Genomic DNA, 20,447 nt, shown 5'->3' on the forward strand with positions numbered 1-20,447 from the left:
AACATGTCTCCCATTAGGGTTTATTTAAAACCTCATTCTTCTAGAGAAAGCTGGTCTTTCAGAAGGTCAAATCAATAAACACATCCCCTTATTTTTATTTTTCCAAGCAGCATTAAGATTTATTAATGAATGAAATTCAATATTCCTATCTGAAGTGTGATGAGGGCTATGACACACACACACACACACACACACACACACACACTCTGGAATAATAAAAATAGTAGTTAGAAATGGTCACTCAGTCTGGAAAACAAGGCACATTGTACTCTGTACAAATTGTACTCTACTCCTAATGACAGGGTAGAAGTTTTCTTAATCTAGCATCCCAGTGTCAGCCAAGATGATCAAGATATGTTACAAGAAGGCAGTCAATACAATCTTTGTTACCTGATGTGTAATAAGGGTCCTTTAAAAACACTCAATGGCTTTTTAAATGTTTTCGTCTTTGATTCAACTTTTTCATTTTCATCCTTTTTGGAAGCAGACTCAGTTGGGTTACTCTACACATCAAAACCAGAAACAGAAACAAGGTAGAAAAGATGAAGATGTTTTAGTTCTAGTTGAACAGGCCACTGGGAGGACAAATAACCACCTGGATTCAATGCAAGTCATAGTTTTTTTTTAACATGTTTAGCATGTCTGAATGACATGTTTAATGTATACTTACATGACCATGGGAAAATACTTATATGATTCTCTTATAAACAGGACAGACTTGACAATTTTTGTTCTAAATTATAATGTACTTAACAAGCAAGCTCTTGCAAAGTTTTGTGAAGAACAATAATTAAGAAGCCCTTCAAAATGAAATTCAGAGGAACTGGATCTGGTGAAGTTTCAAATTAATCATTTTTCTTTTTTTTTCTTTTTTTCTTTCTTTTTTTTCATTAGATATTTTTTCTTTACATGTAAATTTCTCTATTCCCAGTTTCCCCTCCAAAAAACAAAGAAACAAACAAAAACAACAAAAACAAACCCCTGTTGCCTCCCCCCTCCCCATGCCAAAAGGTGGACAGTGCATTCCTTCTTAAAAGGGGGAACCAAATACCCATGGAAGGAGTTGCAGAGATTAACTATGGAGCAGAGACTGAAGGAAGGGCAAGCCAGCCTAAATGTAGCTATCTCCTGAGAGGCTCTGACAGTACCTGACTAATACAGATGTAGAGGCTCACAGCCATCCATTGAACTGAGTACAGGGTCCCTAGTGAAGGAGTTAGAGAAAGGACCAATCATTTTTATTTTTAATCTTAAATAAATTTTTTTAAAAGATTTATTTATTTTATGTGTATGAGTAAACTGTAGCTGTACAGGTGGCTGTGAGCCATCATGTGTGTGGCTGCTGTTGAACTCAGGACCTCTGCCGGCCCCTCTCGCTCCGGAGTAATTTACTGCAGCTGTCTTCAGATGCACCAGAAGAGGGCATCAGATCTCATTACAGGTGGTTGTGAGCCACCATGTGGTTGCTGGGATCCGAACTCATGACCTTTGGAAGAGCAGTTAGTGCTCTTACCCGCTGAGCCATCTCACCAGCCCCTAAATAAATTTTTGACAAAGATTCCTTGCAGATATACTTTACCATGTTTTGTACAAAGCACAGAGTCAGTTCTTTATATATATTTATATATAAAATGGATGCTGTAATTCAGTTCCCCTCATCCCTTCATCTTTTTTTCAAGAAAAATGTGGAGGCAAGGTAACTAGATTAGCTCAAGGACTCATGGCAGAGCTTGGAAGACACTATAGCACTTTCCCCCTAGTGCTGGGGATTGAACCTAGGGCATCATGTATGCTGGACGAGTACTGTACCACTAAGCTATGTCCCAAGTTTTAGATGACAGCTTTTGATTCCATTTTACTTTATTCCTAAAATTACCTTTTCAGACAGAGCTGGTTGCTCCTCATTAGAAATCGTTTCCAAGGTTTCCTTACCATCACCTTCTATATCTTCTTTACTTGAGGTTTCATCCTCACTGGCGATTGGCCCATTTTCACAAAGTGGTGTCTGGAAGTCATCATCTACCAATGGTGGGTAGCTGTACTTGAATGGATCCTACATGAGAGAACATTCATTATCTGCCTGCTAGTAATGTGGAGAGAAATAATTCTCTTATGATAATGAAAATGGTATTACATTGGCCAAAAAAATAAGTGTAATTATAAAGAAAAAATGGGATTCATTTCAAACTAGAAAAGGGAAAGAGCAGTAAATAAAGACTAAGCCATGAAAGAAAAAAATTGTGTTAGATCTTTAGCTTACTCCACACCAAAAAGAAGTTCAGATGACTCAACGCATTAAATGTACTGAGTGTATCTTGTATGATTTTTAAACCATAAAACTATCCATTAAAACAGAAGATGAAATGAATAAGTATCTAAATAGGGCAGCCTATTCTACATACAGCACAGAACACAGGCAGTGAAATAATATTGATAATTGGTTCTCTATGTGGTTCAAGGGTAGGGTAATTCCCTAATTGAGATTTTGGGTTCAATTTCTAGCACTATAAAACAGAACAAAGCCAAATCAATTAATTAACTAACCAAGTTTAAAAAAAAGTCCTAAAACTCAAACAAAAAAAATATATATATATGGCTCAGTGGGCATAAATAATTGTTGAGCTGGCATGAAAAGTTGAATTTAGATCCCATGTGAAAAGCCATGTGTGGTTGGCTATACTTGCCTTTAATTCTAGTACTGGGAGGTATAGACAGGAGGACCCTAGGGGCTCAAATGCCAGCCAGTCTAGCTAATTTGTAAGTTCTAGATGCAGTGAGAAACACTGTCTCAAAAACTAAGGTGGAAAGCAGTTGAGGAAGGTATCTGGTATTGATCCGGAGCCTCCATGTGTGCACACATGCACATACAAATAGGCACACAGCCTTATACACCACATGGAATCAAGCAAAAATAAACACAAGGGATGGGGATGTGGTTTGGTGTAGAGTGCTTTCGACTTTATCAGAGACCAGAGTTCGGATCCCAGCACTAACATCAGGCAGCTCACAGAAAATTGCACTTGTGACTCCAGCTCCAATGTGTCTTTTGGCCCCCATGGGTACCTACTTATATATGTGAACAAGTGCACACACACAAACACACACACACACACACACACACACACACTATATCTTAAAACACAAAACTCATGTGGACAAACTAAACACACGGAGAGGTGAGTATGATGGAGCATGATGGTTATATGCCTATGATCTGAGTACTTTGGAGATTGAAGATTTAGAAGTTTGAGGCAAGCTTGGGCTACAACAGACTGCCTCAAAAATAAAACATAAAAAGGGGAAAATTGCAACAATGGTTTTGCTTTAATTACAGGTGTAATATAGTATCCGAAATGCTCAGCATTCAGTTTCCTAGGTTCAAATGCAAAGTGTAAGGTTTCCGAATAAGAAAGGTACAGACTTCAAATTAAAGTTTTTGGTTCAAGTCTCTTCTAATTAATGAAAATTAACAGGGGCACTGAAAGCTAATGCTAAAAGCTAATGCTGTTAGCCCTTGCTTCTTTTTAAATCCAATTCTGTCAGGCAGGCAAAATACGCTTACAATTATTTACAGAGGTTTCACACTTTAGGAAAAGTCACTTTCGAATTCATTTTTACAGCTATGTAAATACTAAAACAACAATAACAACCATCACCACCACCAAACTAAACCAAACCAAACCAAACCAAACCAAACCAAATCAAAAAACTAAAAACAATTGGAACAAGGAATTGTTTCAATTGAAACACCATGTAGTCCAGGCTGGCCCAGAACTTGCAATCTTATCTTTGCCTCTTGAGCACTGGGTACAAGTGTGCATTATCACACCTGGACACAACACTAAGATTTCAAAACATATCCACTTGTTTCTGACCTATCTTAAGTAATAAAAATCAGTTCAAAAAATTCTGAGGGCTGGGCAATAGCATTTGTCTAGCATGAATATGGCTCTGGGTTTGATCCACAGAGCGCCAAAATAAAGGAAAATAAACAAACAAAAGTCAAACAACCCTTCCAAACTTTGACAGCACCTTCTTTTTTTCCTCCATAGGTTTACTGTTCATTCAATGTTAAATGTTACAGAGTTTTTACACTGTCAGAACCATGCCTGAGAACCCAAAGAAAGAAATGGTATAATGGACAGCCTCATCTACCCAGACAGTGTATTAAAACTTGATTCATATGCATTTTGATAATTTCATAATCTTAAAAAAATTATAACAAGACTTGGAATTTACATTTGCTGCTGGTCTTTGGCATTCCAGTACAGTATGCCATTAAGCAAACTTCATCATATGCCTCTGTTCACTTCTTAAGTCATAACCACAAACAGAATGTGTGTGTGTGTGTGTGTGTATGTGTGTGTGTGTGTGTGTGTGTATGTGTATGTGTGTGTGTGACTGTGTGTCTGTGTGTAGCTTGGATAAAGCATACTTTAAGGGAAATTTGTGGCTCAAGGTGTGAGGTTACTTGTTAAGGTTTCTGGTACCCAAATTAAGTCTTTGGTTTAACTAAGAATCTCAAGCTTCTAATCACCCAGCCACCTCCTGGCTAGCTCAGGCCACACCCAGCAGTGGCATACAGTCTGATCAGGAGACACTGGCCTGCACCTCCTGCTTCCCACACTGACAGCACATTCTTAAGGATACATTAAAAAGACCATTGGGTAGGAAAGGCAGGAAAGAAAACCAAGGATACAGATCAAAATCAAATTCAGTAACTTATGGTTCATGAAACTGGAGCGTGGCAGCCATACACATGGGGAAGCATGCCACACACTGATTTGAAGGATCTTGAAACGGTGTTGTGAAGGGAAAATGGAGAGGTACAAAACTGTACCAATAGGCTACCTATTTAAAAGAGATGAGTAGGAGGAAGGCTTATGTGCACTTGCCTACACTTTTCTATACATGCTAGGCACATCTCTAGAAGTTAATCTAAGAAATGCAACCACAGAAGGCAATAGGATGCTTGAGACACAAGGAGAAGACATTTTACGAAGAACTGTTTCTGAATGTGCTTTTGTATTCTGAACGCACCCCAGTTTAGAATCATATATACATATTACTATTCAAAAACCTAGTAACCTTTTAAACATTAATGGAAAATATCCACACAACTGCATCTTATTTTAGGGATACCACTAATCATTCTTTTTGCATTAATATAGGGCCTACATCTCCCTTGGAAGAAGAAATTGAATAGATTTTGAGATGGACTGGGGACAGCTGGAATTGGGAATAGGAGGGATCAGGTGACTGGGGAGAGATGACTGGAATTGGAAGGCATCTGTGGATCAATGTGGAAACCCAGTGCAGAGGAAACTTCCTGGAATCTATGAGGGTGACTAGTGAGGACTCCTAGTAATGGAGGGTATGGAGCTGGAACCATCCATCTTTTGTAAGTAGGTAAAAATGTACTGGTAAGAGGTTGTGTATCAACTTGACACAAGCTGGAGTTACCAGAGTGGAAGAAGCCTCAGTTTAGAAGATGCCTCCATGAGATCCAGCTGTAAGGCATTTTTTTTTTCAAGTAATGACCAATGGGGACAGGCCCAGCCCATAGTGGGTGGTGCCATCCCTGTGATGAAGAAAGCAGGCTGAGCAAGCCAGGGGAAGCAAGCCAGTAAGTAGCACCCATCCATAGCTTCTGCATTAGTTCTTGGCTCCAGGATCCCTCCCTGTTTCAGTTTCTGTCCCAATTTCCTTTAATAATGAACAGTAATATGGAAGTGCAAGTGAAATAAAACACCTTTCTCCCCAACTTGCTTTTTGGTCATGGTATTTTCTTGTAACAATAAAAACTCTAACTAAGATGCAAAGCTTCCAGTGTCTCAGTGGGACTGGACATTAACATTCAAATTATAATCTGACCTGCCTGCAAGATGTGCTGGGACAACAGTGGTACAGAATTTGTGGAAGTGACCAACCAATGGCTCGTCTAATTTGAGACCAATGCCTGACACTGCCCGAATGGTCAGGAACCAGAGGATGAATAGCCCAGAGACCTAGGACAGAACCAATACAACTGGCTAAATATGTTCTGCTATACTCAGACTGGTGCCTAGTCCAGTTGTCATCTGAGAGGCTGCCTCCTGTAGCTGATGGGAACAGATGCAGAGACCCACAGCCAAACATTAGGCAGAGAGGAGGAGAGATGGCCCGGGCTGGAGGTCTTTATTGGGTCCCTCTCCTCAGAGCTCTGGGAACCCCATGAAATGAAGGTGGGCATATTGTGGGAACCAGAGGGATTAAAGACACTATGAGAACACAGCTCACATAATCAACTAAGCAGGCCTCATAGGGGCTCACAGAGACTGAAGCAGCAAACGCAGATGCCTGCCTGGATCTGTGCAAGATGATTAGATATATATGTATATGTACATATGTATATGTATTTGTTAGCTTGGTGTTTGGGGGAAACTCTTAACAGCAGGGGGGGTACTCTTTTTGCCTGCTCTTTAGACCCTTTTCTTCCTACTGGGTTGCCTCACCCAGTCTTGATGTGAGGGCTTGTGCCTGGTCTTATTGTCTCTTGTGCCATGTTCAGTTGATGTTCCTGGGAAGCCTGCTCTTTTCTGAAGGGAAACGGAGGAGGAGTGAATCTGGGGGCAAGGGGAGGTGAGGGGAACTGGGAGGAGTGGAGGGAGGGGAGATCGGGATTGAGATGTATTGCATGAGAGAAGAATAAAATTTAAACAAAAAAGATTTGCCTTTTTTTCCTTTTGAGTACATAGTACAGAACTCTATTATTGTTTGGTGTTCTACCGTAACAAATTTCAAGGACCGTACTTACTGTCCCACCCATGTGGGGAGGCAGGTATTCCACACTGACATACTCCTGGATTTCATTCTTACTTGTAAACTTCAACAAGCTTACTGCTTCAGGGCCAAGCCAGCTTTTCACAATTTTGAACGCAGCTGAGGAGAAAGCAAGCAAGTTAGCACACTAGCATTGTCAAACACTTTACTGTATGCATTAACCAAGACCTTCTGAAACCAGTTTGAACTCACAGCTGTTATGCCTTTCTTCTGAGGCTGGACATTTACCGTTCTTTAATTCCAGCATGTTTTGTGGTAGGCCTGTCGCTCACACATTTCAAATGCTCCATGGAGATCCAGGAAGCCTAAATTACCCTGATGTTCACTTAGAAGCTTCTCAGGGTTGTGACCTGTGACCACATCTATCAGTGACCTCAACAGCTATGACTTTTAGACAATGAACTAAACTGCTCTGTGACTCAGGAAGGAATTGCATGATGTTGTGAAGAATCTTTTACTTTGTGGTTCTTCTGATAAACCCTCAATATAAAATCCCTCCTCAAAGGGAAAGGCAGAAACAAGAGGAAGGGGCCCTGCTCATTATGGGTGTGAGCCAGAACCAGCTTCCTTCCTGACTCAAAACTCTGCCTTTTTCCCAGGCTGCACAGTTTATATAACCAAGAGAAAGACTACAAGAATAAACTGCTACCAAACGTGGCTATTTGACAGCTACAATTCTGTCCTGTGTCATGTTATTAGCTCTAGGCTTAATTAAAATATTATTTCTAATGGGACATTTTAACCTATTTTGAAAAAAAAACTAAAAGCATAATGCTGCAAAATACTAAAAGCATAATATGCGAAAGTGGCAGTAGACAAGAAAGCGGAAATCAGAATAATAAAAACATTAAAGTGTGGGTTAGAAAATGATGTTTTTTTTTTTTTTTATTCTGGCTCCCTATGATTTAGGCTTTTGTTCAAGTACTATTTAAACTTTCCTTTTCAATTTAAAACAGCCTGCGACTTGACAGGATTGAAGTCACGTTATTGGAATTAAATGAAGTGTTAAGTCTGATTTTTTTTTTCATGCCAACTTTATTGAAATAATTTGCAACTGTTTCTAGCTGTGGGTTACCATAAAAGCCTTTTGTCAGGCCAAAAAGCTCTGCCATATGCAGTTAAAAAATGACCCTTACCTAAAGAGAGGTCTGGCCTTTGCTCCCAGCCTCTGGGAAGAAGCTCCCTGTTTGGTAGGATTGTCCTTTTATTTGGCCTGGGAGCCTTGGATTAGTGGGAACAACTTGAGCTCGGATTAGGGTGGGATTTGGCTACAAGAAAAACCAACATGTGATTTAAGGTAGGGGCAGCAGGCTATGGAGTACCAGCAGGGACTAGCCACAGGCAAAATCAATCATGCCTGCATAATGGAGCCTCAAGACAATTTCTGATAATCAAGGCATGAGGCCTTCAGTGAATTTCCTTGGTTGGCAATACTTCCTATGTGCTGGTCACATCGATGCTGAGAGTCATCATCTGTTTCACATTTGGAACTTCTTTCTAAATCCTTTCCTTGCAATAAATCACAATGGTGAGCATCAGTTGTTTTCAGAGAGCTCTAGTGAGTGATCAAACATTTGCTGTCTTTTTGAATTTGTTGAAGGCAGTCTTCTATAGACTGCCAAGATCCCTTTAAAATCAACTTGTTTCAACAGTTGCTACTTTTAAAAGAGTTTTATCATGAGAGGGTATTAGATTTTTGGTGTGTGTGTTTTTTCCTCTACTAAGATGACTCTGTAGTTTGGATACTTTATTTTATTAATATGATATATTACAGTGATTTTTTTTCTTTGAACCAACTTTGCATCACTGAGACAAGTCCTATTTTGTCATGGCTTGAAATGTTTTTTGGTGTGTGGTGGTGGTGGTGGTTGTAGTGGGTGTGTGTGTATGTTGTTTTTGTGTGTGCTTACATGTACATGCCTGTATGTAGAAGCCAGAAGACAACCTTAGGTGTCACAGCTCAATAGTTATCCACCTTGTCTTCTTGGGACAGGGTCTCACTGTCCTCAGGACATTGATTACATTAGAATGGCTGGCCAGAAAGTTCCAGTGTTCTGCTTATTCCTGCTCCCAACCCTCATTTCTCAGTGCTGAGGGGTATAAGCACATGTTGCTGCTATGACTGGCTTCTTCTCAGGGATTAAATTCAGTTCTCAAGCACTCTGCCACCTGTAATGCTTTTTATATTTCTTTGGCTACGGTTTGATAGTTGTGTCCTTCTGCAGTGCCAGGGGTGGAATGCAGGCCAGGCAAGTGCCATATCCCCAGCTATCGTACATCAGACCATTTGTGTGTCTGCAGTTGGAAGGGGTTGCCATCTCCAGCTTTCCTGTTGTCTGTCGTTTGGTAGTAGGGCTGTATTTACTCATAAATGAGTTAAAGCTCTCCTTTGTGGCCTAATTTTAGAACTATTTACCAAGGGTCAGGGTAAATTCTTTAACTATCTCACAGAATTTGCCAGAAAATGCACCAGGGCCTGAATGTTTCTTTGGGGGATTTAAAATTTTATTTTACTTTTTACTTTTTTTAATCAATTAATTAATTAATCTACTTTTGGCTACTACTTCTGATTCTTGAGTCAGCTTCAGCAGTCTAAGTCATTCTAATTATTTATCAATTTCATCTAGTTTTTAAAGTTCATTGCTATAACTATTTTTTATTTCCGTCAGTAGTGACGTTTTTTTTGATCTAACATTTTAATAATGTAAGCAGTTCATTTGTTTAGTCTTTACCTTAAAAGGCTTGCCAATAAAGAACCTTTGAAAGCACCAAGTTTCAGTTTACAGTTTCCCTATTGTTGGCTGTGTATGCAATAGTGGACTTATGGAACACCAATGAAATCAATGTGAAGAAAAGAATTGCTTTTCAAATCACTAGGGAATTTTTCCTTTTCAATAGCCATATCCAAAGACTGTTAGCAAAATTATGACCATCAAAAAGGGCCATGTGACTTCAGTGATTTGGAGTGACTTTCAGATTTCTCCCACTTTGTCCCCTCAACACTTGAACCAAGAGAAAACCTAGTCAATGCATGTTTTGTAATTCACTTCGTGTGGCAAAGAGAATGAGGTTTCTTATAATTGTTTTACCCAAGTGGTGGAATAGCTTCCTGCTGACTTTAGAAAAGACAAGTAGCAAAACTCCCAAGCTCTCAGGAGAGGATGGCAGTCCTCTCTTTCTACAAAACAACCTTTGAGTACTTTGGCTCCAGCCTTTTAAGAGTTCACAAGGATAATATGAACATGTTCCTAAACAGTGGTAGAAAAATAGTTGAATTGGCCAAGTAAGACAAATCAAAGTCAAAAACTATAATAACATACTCACCATTCATTATCCAAGGCATATCAAAGATCACTATTTTTGCTGAAAAATGAAAAAAGAAATCACTTCATGTGACTTAGTACCTCTACAATAGTCTTATCAGTTTGACCTGGCCTAGAAAAGGATTACCATATGAGAAATATGGAGCTGGCTGGTTAGGATCTAATTCAGGAATGTGTGAGTGGGGCTGGAACTGAACCATTGGCTCACAGTGGGGAGGAGGCCCAATAATGCAGTCACTGTCCTTTGGCAAACAACCTACACCTCTGTTCATTTGCTAGTTTAACGGCAGTACAAAAGAAAATAGTTAAGGGGGCATGGGTGTGGCATGCCAGATCAATGCTGAAAGCAATTGTACTTTAAAAACAATATTTACATGTCTAATATATGGCTTCACTTATACATTTTCTTGTGATTACACTGTTGACTAGTCATACATCTGTCTCTTCCCTCTGACTCTGAAACATAGAAAGTGTATCTTTCCCTAATTGTTATGAACTCTAGGAAGCCAAAAATTCTGAAGTACACACAACTGTTATTTACATACTGAGTTGAGAATATTAAGTAGCCCTATAAGCGAATGTGATAAAGAAATCAGAAACCACAAAGGGGATTTGTGATAGCCGATTCATTCTTCTATTGCAGATGAATCATTAGGTAATTTCACTCTTCTCCAAGAAGAGAATTCCCTAGGATACTATATAAAACTAGCACAAAGTAGAATACACAAAAAGAACTTGGTACCAGTAAGAGGTAGCTCAGTGCTTAGTATTCCTGCTTTTGAGCAGGGATATAAACATAGTCTATGGAGTTCATGACAGCTTTTGAAGAACAGTAAGTTTAAGATGCCGTAAAATCCAATGTCTGCAAAACCACACAATTTCAATAGAACAGAGGCATTATATGTTGTTAACTGAAATGAGCCATATTTCTATGTACCATTATGTGAATCCATGAATTCATGAATAGTTCTTTCAAAATAATTCTGGACACATTTTATAGATAACGAATAGTTATACCTTTTCCCCTCAGAGGCCCATCACAAACTTAAATATTTCAGTCAACAGGTGTTTTAGGAGGCTGGATGTATTTTATAAAACAATAGTTACGTTAGTACTAGCTCTTCATGGCTTATCCTTTAGATTGTTCAATATATATTTCAGTTTTGTTTTGTCCATAAAAGAAGCAAGTTGATATCTTGAAGTAGTATTTATGTAGTGTCCATTGATGGGCACTGCTTACCAAGACTTAATGAATCAGGGCATGTGCCAGATATATAAGGAATTGTAGAATGTTCAGGTTTCCCAATCTGAATATTGTCATTTTCGTATCTAAAAACATTCAAAAATAGTCTCTGAAGGGTTTTCAATATAAGGCTGTATGTGGTATTGATTCTAGACTTCCATTATGCTTTTGCTACCCAAGAGACCATAACTGTGGTGTTGGCCAGGAATACATGCAGGTAGCTCTGCAAATTTCCATTTTGGATATCCTTTTGTCTCCTCTGCCTTTTTGGCTTTTAACCACACTGGAGCTAAATAAAGTTGTCTGTTTATGTGGGTTGGACACTTACTTTCCCAATGGGTAATCTATTACATAAATCCCACAAATGAAAAATGAGCTTAGAAAAGTGAGCTTAGAAAGAGCCCATAATTTGAACTCCCATCATTAAAGGGAGAGTTAAAATTTAAAAACAAATAGAACAGTGCTGTGGATGTTAGTTCAGGGGTAGAACACTTGCCTGGCAAGTACAAAGGCCCAGTGTTGAATCCTCAGTACCATAAGAAAACAGAACAACAGGAGACCCTCTAAATACCAGAGTTAAATGTAGTGCATTTTGGTTCAGTATTTTCTTCTTGTCAGTTCTAAAGCAGCAATCAGTAACACACTGTACTTTATTTGCCTTTCAATGTACTTTATGAGTACTGCTTATCTGCTCTTACATGAAGCAAGTTCCATGTAATAAATATAATTTTAAACAAAGATCAGTACAAATGGGCTCATGTTGCAAATAAATATATATAATTGCACACAGCTGGGTGTTCAGGGTTACAGGCTCTTTTCAAGTCTAGAACTTCACTCATAACAACAACCCTAAAGGAAAACTACTTCAGAAAAGTGTCTATGTATCTACTGAGATACATAGGATTTATGTGTCTACCTAGGAATACATTTAAAGTACTTCATCAGAACACAGTGTTTCAGGTATGAGAGTCAGTCTATAATATAAAACTACCATTTTTGGACAGCATCTACAATTTCAATATATTGTATTTTTATAAAGTAAGTTACTTACAGAGGTATTTGGGGTAATACACTTTAAAGCAGTTGATGATAAATCGTACAAAGTCCATGTCCTAAAATAAATATTAAAATTTTAAGACTCCCCATATCAGACAACTATAAAGTTTTAAGACTGTCCATATCAGACAACATTAAATTATATTTTTCAGTGATAAATTATTAAATGCAAGCGAGACAACTATTTTTCTTAAAATATAGGCTAATATAAGTATCTATAGTCTTGAGGGTTATGGTTTTAGGTTATTAAACTAAGAATTGGCCCTAAAATTGAGTTGAAGAAGTCATATACTTATGGGTATTTTAAAATTTATTTGGATTACTTCAAATTAGTTATATGCTTCAGGCTACAAAAGCCATGGGGCATACAATGGACATAAAAGCAATCCCCACAGAGAGAGACTCTAAAAATTCTATTGAACAACTAAAGAACTATTGAAAAGGATATACAGTTTATAACATAACTAACTTAAATAATATATATGCATACACACATATTATGGTATAGTATTTACTTTCTAAATCTAATTTTTACCATATACAACTTTCAATAAAATATGCTGTATTATTTTTCTATACAAGGATCCCACTGGTCTGGCCTGCCAATTTACTTTTTATTTACAATGCCCTGTATTAGTTTGTTGTTGTTGTTGTTGTTTAGTTTATAATCAAGAGCTGTTTATTCATTCCAATTTTTAGGAGACTGTATAAATCAGCTGCCTGGTTAGTTCTCTTGCTTTATAGACAACAACAGGAGATATGGCCATTAGGGATATTAATCATGTTCCATTCCTCATATTATTTCATTCATCCTGCTCAGCCACCTTATAAATACTTGTAGTTTGAAGTGCTAAGCAGACAAGCTGCAATCCATCACAGCTATTGAAAGGCTGGTAATTCTAGACAGGAGAGGCTATAAAGTCTTTCCTAGCATGTGAGTTGCAGTGCCTTTAATTGCAGTAAACTGAACCTACGCATCCTCAACTAAAACTATTTATTCTGGGAGAAGTCCTAGTATATAGCAATACCTTTATAAATATTCTTTATATGCAGTAGACATAGTTTCAAAAATTCTACAGTTACGTAAGAGTCAGATGAAAGACTTAAAAAATTAGCTGTATAAAATATTGGTTACCTAATTTAATATCTGTGACTACTCTGAGATTTAACTAGACTTAATCTAGTAGTCATTGCCATCATTTATTTAGTTGGCTGTCCTTGTTCATAAAAGCTAAATTTGGGGGTGGGATTTGATGTCAGTGGTGTGTGTCTATACTGGGTATTACATAACATACCTCCATGAAATAGACTGCCGCACAATCTCTAAGGGTGCTTTTCAGAATGGTACCTGTATCATTTACAATGTCGATCCTCTGATGACAAATGCAAGGTTTTTCTTTCTAGTTCAACTGCTGAGAGTATATTTTCCTAAATAATTAATTATTTAAAGTCCAGCTATTTGTATAATACTAAATGATTCCATTCTTTTTAGCTAGGAAGCCACAAGGTTACAGGCAACATAGTAGTCTAATTCTTACTAAAGCATTTTATGTCTCTTACATGTATCTTTATAAACTGACTCTGTGAATCATGAGTGTTACATAATAAATGAAATTATCTAATATTCAGGTGCTTTATAACATTAATAATGAATGAAATAGACAATAACACCAATAGACTTTCTTTACACATTAGAAATGACAACATGTGAGTCTGCTGAAGATACATCAGGTAGCTCTTATCAATTCTCTCCCCCAATATTAGGGAACAAAACACATTAGCATACATTATTTGTGGTTGCAAGGTAATAAATAAGTGACAGTGGTACCTAAAGGACAATAGAATCATAGTCTAACTTTACTAAATATAGTCTTATTTAAGTAATTTGACTTTAATTTATGATATAGAACATTTTACTTTATAATTCAAAATCTATTCAATGGAAACTAGATTTAAAAAATACAGGGTATTAGATTCTTAATGTGAAAAAAATATGCTGCCATCTCCCTCTCCTAAAGCTCTTTTTAATTTTTCTCTGTAACCTGGTTTTGATGTTTAAATCTAAGACATCACCATTTAGGGGTACACAACAATATACTATAGTAATGCAGTTTTTTTCCTCTTAAAAAGGTACTCTCCAATATTGCAAGTTCTTCTCAAATACCAATATATATGGCTACCAATTAGGTATAATATAATTTACCATTCTGGCATGTTGGACATTTAGACGTTTTTCTAATCTTCAATTATTTTTTTGTGACAGTCTCACTATGCTGTCTGGGCTATGCCTGAACTCCTAATAATCTTTAGACCTCAGCTCATGAGGTGCTGGGGCTATCCGTGTATATGTAAAAAAGTATTGGTACATCAACTCTTAATTTAACTATGTTTTCAAGCTGCCAAAAGTCACTTGAAGAAAACTGGTTCCCCAACTTTACCAAATAAAATAAACAAATTTTTAAAAATCCAAGAAGAATACACAAGTGTCCAAGAAAAGCACAGAGAGTGGTACTGGGTAGACTCACATGAACATCTTGCAATTTCAAAACAAGCTAAAAATACAAGATCACAGAGATCATGTAAGTGTTTCTTCAACATTTAGTGAGTGTGTCACTCTGTGCCAGGCATGGAGGTCGGTGTGGGGGGGGACAATAATGTGGTTAAAAAAAAAAAAAAGCTCAGCATCCATCACAATGACTCATACCCTGCCATCCTTCACATTTTACCTCTCCATCTTACATACCAGATAGGGAACATTGCCAAATACAGAAGCAAATGTAATTCTCTGCAAACCCTATTCCATGTCTGACTTCACACACAATGCAAGGGGAAAAATCAATCCTTTTGCATTCTGCTAGCTTCATTTTACAACATTGGGTTGGCAAAAAGATAGCAAGGATGGAGGGAACTGGGACAAACAATGACTTAGAATTAATGCAGAATGCTTACTATGCTATTGAACCCAGTTTCGGACATGTCAAACATCACTGTGATAGGCTTTCCATTTTCTCTCTTGGCATATCGTTCCAACCAGAATGCTATGAGCTTCTTCTTGTCCATTATGGTTTTCTGATCTTTTATGTGATACTTCACTCTGATCCAGACTTACACAGAAAAACAGATAAAAAAATAAGCATACAATTTATGGCATTTTCATATATATATTCTTTCTTTTGACATATTCCTTCAGTTATAATTCATCTTGTTTTGAATAAAAACATCTCTCCCCTCTTTAAAATGAGAAGCAGTTGCACTTGGTACCTTTAAATGTAAGAGCAGAAGAGAGACAAACTATTTCTCTCTCCTTTAGGAAATACACAGACTTCACATTTAAGTGACATTTTCTCTGAAAAGAGAACTGCAGGTGAACAAACACGTAATAACCGAGAAGTGCTCTTCACTATGCTCAAGAAGAAAGCCAACGCTTTGATAAATTGCTAGAAAACACATTCTACCCAGAGGAGAGACACAGGCAGGCAGGCAGGCAGGCAGGAGGCCTGGGAGATTGTGGTGCAGGGGAGTGGACCATGCAAATGCTCCAGGTGGTGGCAGCTAAGACTAAAATGGGATAGGTGGCAAGAAAAGAAATAGAAAAGACAGGGGATAGCTATAAAGGACTCTGACTCTGAAGTCCTCCCTTCAGTTTGGTTTTCACATTTCAAAGCCTAGCTTGGGCAGTGCCATAGAGGTTGGAGTGGAAGAGGTCAGGGAGGAAACCTATCTGGTCACCACCAGGGAAGGAGCTGACAGCAAGGGAACAGGATAGGCAGGACTGAACTGTGGGAGAGGCTGCTGAAGAGAAAGGGGGGCCAAAAGGAAGCTAAATTGCCGGGAGAGCCAACACACGGGCCAGAGTTGAGCAACAGAGAAGGACCATGAGCGGTAGGTGTGAGCTGTAGACCATGATGAAGGCAGATCACAGTCGACAGACACCAGCTGGGTGTGTGCAAGTAGCTTGGGAATTGCATAGGATCTGCCCCGTGAATCGGGAAGTTGGGAAGGCTGGTGTGTTTAAGACGACCCCACAGGGACAATAATCAGCTAGAACAGGCTTTGGGAAACATATTTCAGGAGCAAACCACAGAAGAGGTATGAGAAAAAGGGACTAAAGAGGCAGAGAAATAAGAAGAGAGTGCAGTGTGCTGTCAAAATACAGTGCAATTCACAAGCTAAGGGAAAGGCAGCAAGATGCATATAAGCTCTCCTACTGTAGTACAAACTCAACTGAGATTTGGGCAAGTGGAATAGGGGATAAGAAGGGCATCTGAACAACAGACAACTTAACTCCCATTACTACATAGCTTTCAAAAAACTAAGAAGAGACCGAGAAAGACTTAAAAGCCTGTTTTGGATATTTAGCAATGGTCTAAAGATCTCCATAAAAAGAAAGACTATGTGGAGCACCAGCAACAAGTGAGAAGAAGAGAATTGATAACTAAAATGACTATGACTGAGTATCCACTGCTCCTGTGCCATGCCTGCCTGCCTACTACCATACTCCTGGCCATCATGGTTGTGAACGCTAACCCTCTGAAACCGTAAGCCCCCAAAAGCCTCTTCTATACATTTCCTTGATCATGGTGTCTTATTACAGAAATATACAAGAAACTAAAGCACAGCATTTGTGTTTACTGCTTAGTTTATAATAATGTAAACTATGCCTTGATAGTATTTGACAGGGGTAAAGATGGCCACATATCTCCCAGTTGCAGGGAATTTATTATATATGCATATGGAAAGCTTCTGTGATTATTAATTGGGACACAGATGTATATTTCAAGGTCTTGAAAATCTAGAGTATGAATTACATATACTTACATAATTTGTTACCTTCTTTGTCATAACCGTGGAGATAAATACCACCAAGTTCTAATAACCATCTTGGAATAGAGGATTCACTAAGGTCTAGAAAGTGATAAACTTTGATCAGTTATGTTAGTAATCCATAGATCTAAAAAGAAAACTCAAGCTGTAAAGGTGATGTTACATGGTAGTTCTTCTCACTCAGACTTGAACAAGATACAATTTACTTAAATCTTGAATAAAATGTAACTTATGCCTGGTCCCTCCTCAGTGGGAGATGTGCCTGAATCCTCAACAGACTTGAAGCCCCAGGGAGGGCAGAGGCCTGATGGTGGGGGAGCATCCTCTCAGGAACAAGGGGGAGGAGGAATGGGATGAGGAACTTTGGGAGGGGGGACTGGGAGTGGGGGCAACAGCTGGATTGTAAATTAAAAAAAAATCCTAGAAAGAGTTGCTGGCACTACAAAAGGCTACTTCCTGCTGAGAAAACAATAGGCAAAAGATTTACAGAGAAAACAAGTAACAAAAGATTTACAGATGATGGAAAGAGCTGAAAAGACTCTTATTTTTATGGCTGCCACTGTAGATTCTGGGTGGGTTTCAAATAACAACTTGACTTGTCAGCACATGTTAATACTAAGAAAGTATTCAATTCAATCCTATGCACAGTCTGGGTGTAGGTCACTGGTAGCATGCAAGGTTAGCACACACAAGGTCCTAGATTCTATCCCTGGATCCCCCCAAACAAACAAAAACCACATGAAGAAATATTCACACAATCTCAGAATTTGAGGGGAGAAAAATCAGTTTTATTTAAGCAAGATGCCATGTTTCTATCTCCCCTTTCTCTCTTGTCCCCTGCATCCTATTCTCTCCCTGCATCTTCATTCTCTCTCTCTCTCTTTCCCCCACCCCTCTCTCTCTCTCTCTTTCTCTATCTCTCTGCCTCCCTTGCTCCCCATCTCTCCTTCTCCCTCTCTCCCTCTGTGTGTGTGTGTGTGTGTGTGTGTGTGTGTGTGTACAGACTAGGCATTGATGTTTGATGTCTTCCTCTAGAACTTTCACCTTACTTTTGGGACAGAGTCTCTCACTGAATTCAGAGTTGGCTGAGTTGATCTGGTTATTCTATTATACTAGCTGGACAGCAAACTGCCCTGGGATCCTTCTGTCTCCACCGTTGACCCCTAACCCCAGCACCCAAATTACAAGTACATGTTGCCATCCCTAGCTTTTGAAGTGAGTGTCTGTCAGTCATGCTTGTGCAGGAAGCATTCTACCTACTGTGCAGCCTCCCTCCCCTGAGATGGTATTTTCCTTCCAAGTTTTATATACAGTTAACTGTTAATATTTTAGAGAAGGTGGGAAATAATTCAAGAAAAATATAAAATTCTTTAGCAGGGAAAACAACAGACCTAACTGGTCTCTAAGGGAGGTTGAGAACCAATGCAGCACAGCAAGGCAGCACACAACAGGCTTGTGTTTCATCCACCAGCACTTCCCAAAGAACTCTCAAGGTTTTTCTCCCATTCCCTCTGTCTATCTCATATTTTTGTGGTGTGTCACCAGAAACCAGCAGCATGTGCAAGAATACATATTGTTGAATTTAGCATTAGATTCTCAGTAAGCTAAACACACATATACACTCCCTCCCAAACTTTAGTCTGAATAAAAGTTTATTTTGTATATTATGTGAATTTTTTTTTTGCTTGACTAATACATCTTCCTTTGTTTAAACTGCCTGCTGTTTTTACATTTGCCATTGTTTTACTTCTTAAGATTTTAGACATGCCCTTTCTTGGGGACTCTAGTATAAAGAATGGGGAGAAAATTAGCTCTAGATTTGTTGACTATTTTGTTTTGTCTTATTTTTTGGTTTTTGGTTTTTCTAGACATGGTTTCTCTGTATAACCCTGGCTGTCCTGGAATTCACTCTGTAGACCAGGCTGGCCTCGAACTCAGAAATCTGCCTGCCTTTGCCTCCCAAGTGCTGGGATTAAAGGCGTGTACCACCACTGCCTGGCTTGCTCTGACTATTTTGTATTCAAGTCTTTAGACCCAGTCACTCCGGGATTCATGATCTTCTATGATAGGTGATGCTTTATAGGACTGGACAGTTGTATCTGCTTCTGCCTGTTAACTTTTTAGACAGAGACAATAGGTAATCTTTCTTGTAGAGTTCTTCCCATATCTGAAAACTACTGTAAAACTCGCTCTAAGATTTCAAACGCCAATTTTGATGACAAGTTTCAATTTAGTACTGGCTTTAAAAAGTTTAGAGAAGGCTGTCATGGATATCCTTGGGGATAAACTTTCTTTCTGGGGTTCCCATTCAGTTTTAGAATAATCAATAAGCATAAGGTACTCCAGGGATATAGAAACATATGAGGAACAGCTGGATAAAAAAAGAAAGAAAGCCAGTAAAGCACTGAGTTTTTATTTTTAGGTCTGAGATGGAAGACTATCTTACTGTTTGTTGTTTAATGGAAGCAAACCAAGCACAGACTAGGCAACCATGCTTTTAGTGACAATGTGTGACTCAGGGCCCTGTGATCTGATTTTCTTATGAGTGATTGTCCTTCTAAGATATTTATCATAAAACTGTCCCTTTGAAAGTATGGTTAGGCCCTCTAAAGGTAATTTTCTAGTGCTTATGATGACTGCTAAGAATGTATGCAAATCTAGACAAACATCTAACAGTAACATTTATACAGATGCTATTGCCCTGTCAGGGTTAAGTCGACCAGCTTACCATTAACAGAGAACTCTTTCCTCCACTGAAAACTCTCATCAAGCATCTTCAGTGTTTCATCCACAATGTTATGTCTCCAAAGTAAGTAACTTTCAACCCAGTTATCATCTTGCTGAAGCCTTTCAACATCGCGTGGATCGTATTTTTCAGACTTTTCTAGGGGAAACCAGTAAAGAGCATCTAAATCAGGTTAATTCCACTGTGGAAAGATAAGTAACATAATGGCAAAGGAGAAGAAAGATCTGGAAGAGCAATCCAAGCTTCTGCAAGGCATACATAGGGATGTTTTCAGGTGAATACTCACTCAAAAGAATTGACTGTATTTCTAAGAACAGACTAAAGTTATCAAAAGCTACAGATTTGAGATGATGTCTAATTGTGCTGTCAAGGATGTCTTGGAATTCTTGGGGGTGTTCAACTGATCTTCCTGCCTCATGGCACAGAGCATCAC

At 38.5% G+C, this 20,447-nt stretch overlaps 1 protein-coding gene across 5 annotated transcripts in view; it reads right to left on the minus strand.

Annotated features, from left to right (window-relative positions):
* The window catches only part of Mospd2 (motile sperm domain containing 2), a 70,007-nt gene that overhangs the window by 36,155 nt on the left and 13,405 nt on the right, over positions 1-20,447 (minus strand). For all 5 annotated transcript variants that reach the window (XM_031371016.1, XM_031371000.1, XM_031370991.1 and 2 more), the window contains exons 3-10: positions 19,997-20,152; positions 17,263-17,349; positions 15,394-15,548; positions 12,440-12,500; positions 10,147-10,185; positions 6,797-6,921; positions 1,877-2,053; positions 391-503 (exon numbers count right to left, since the gene is read on the minus strand). In XM_031371016.1, the coding sequence (XP_031226876.1) occupies positions 391-503; positions 1,877-2,053; positions 6,797-6,921; positions 10,147-10,185; positions 12,440-12,500; positions 15,394-15,548; positions 17,263-17,349; positions 19,997-20,152 (913 nt within the window). The remainder of the gene's footprint in view (positions 1-390; positions 504-1,876; positions 2,054-6,796; positions 6,922-10,146; positions 10,186-12,439; positions 12,501-15,393; positions 15,549-17,262; positions 17,350-19,996; positions 20,153-20,447) is intronic.

Source organism: Mastomys coucha, chromosome X (assembly GCF_008632895.1).
Source record: "Mastomys coucha isolate ucsf_1 chromosome X, UCSF_Mcou_1, whole genome shotgun sequence".
In the NCBI taxonomy this organism is placed as follows: Eukaryota; Metazoa; Chordata; class Mammalia; order Rodentia; family Muridae; genus Mastomys; species Mastomys coucha.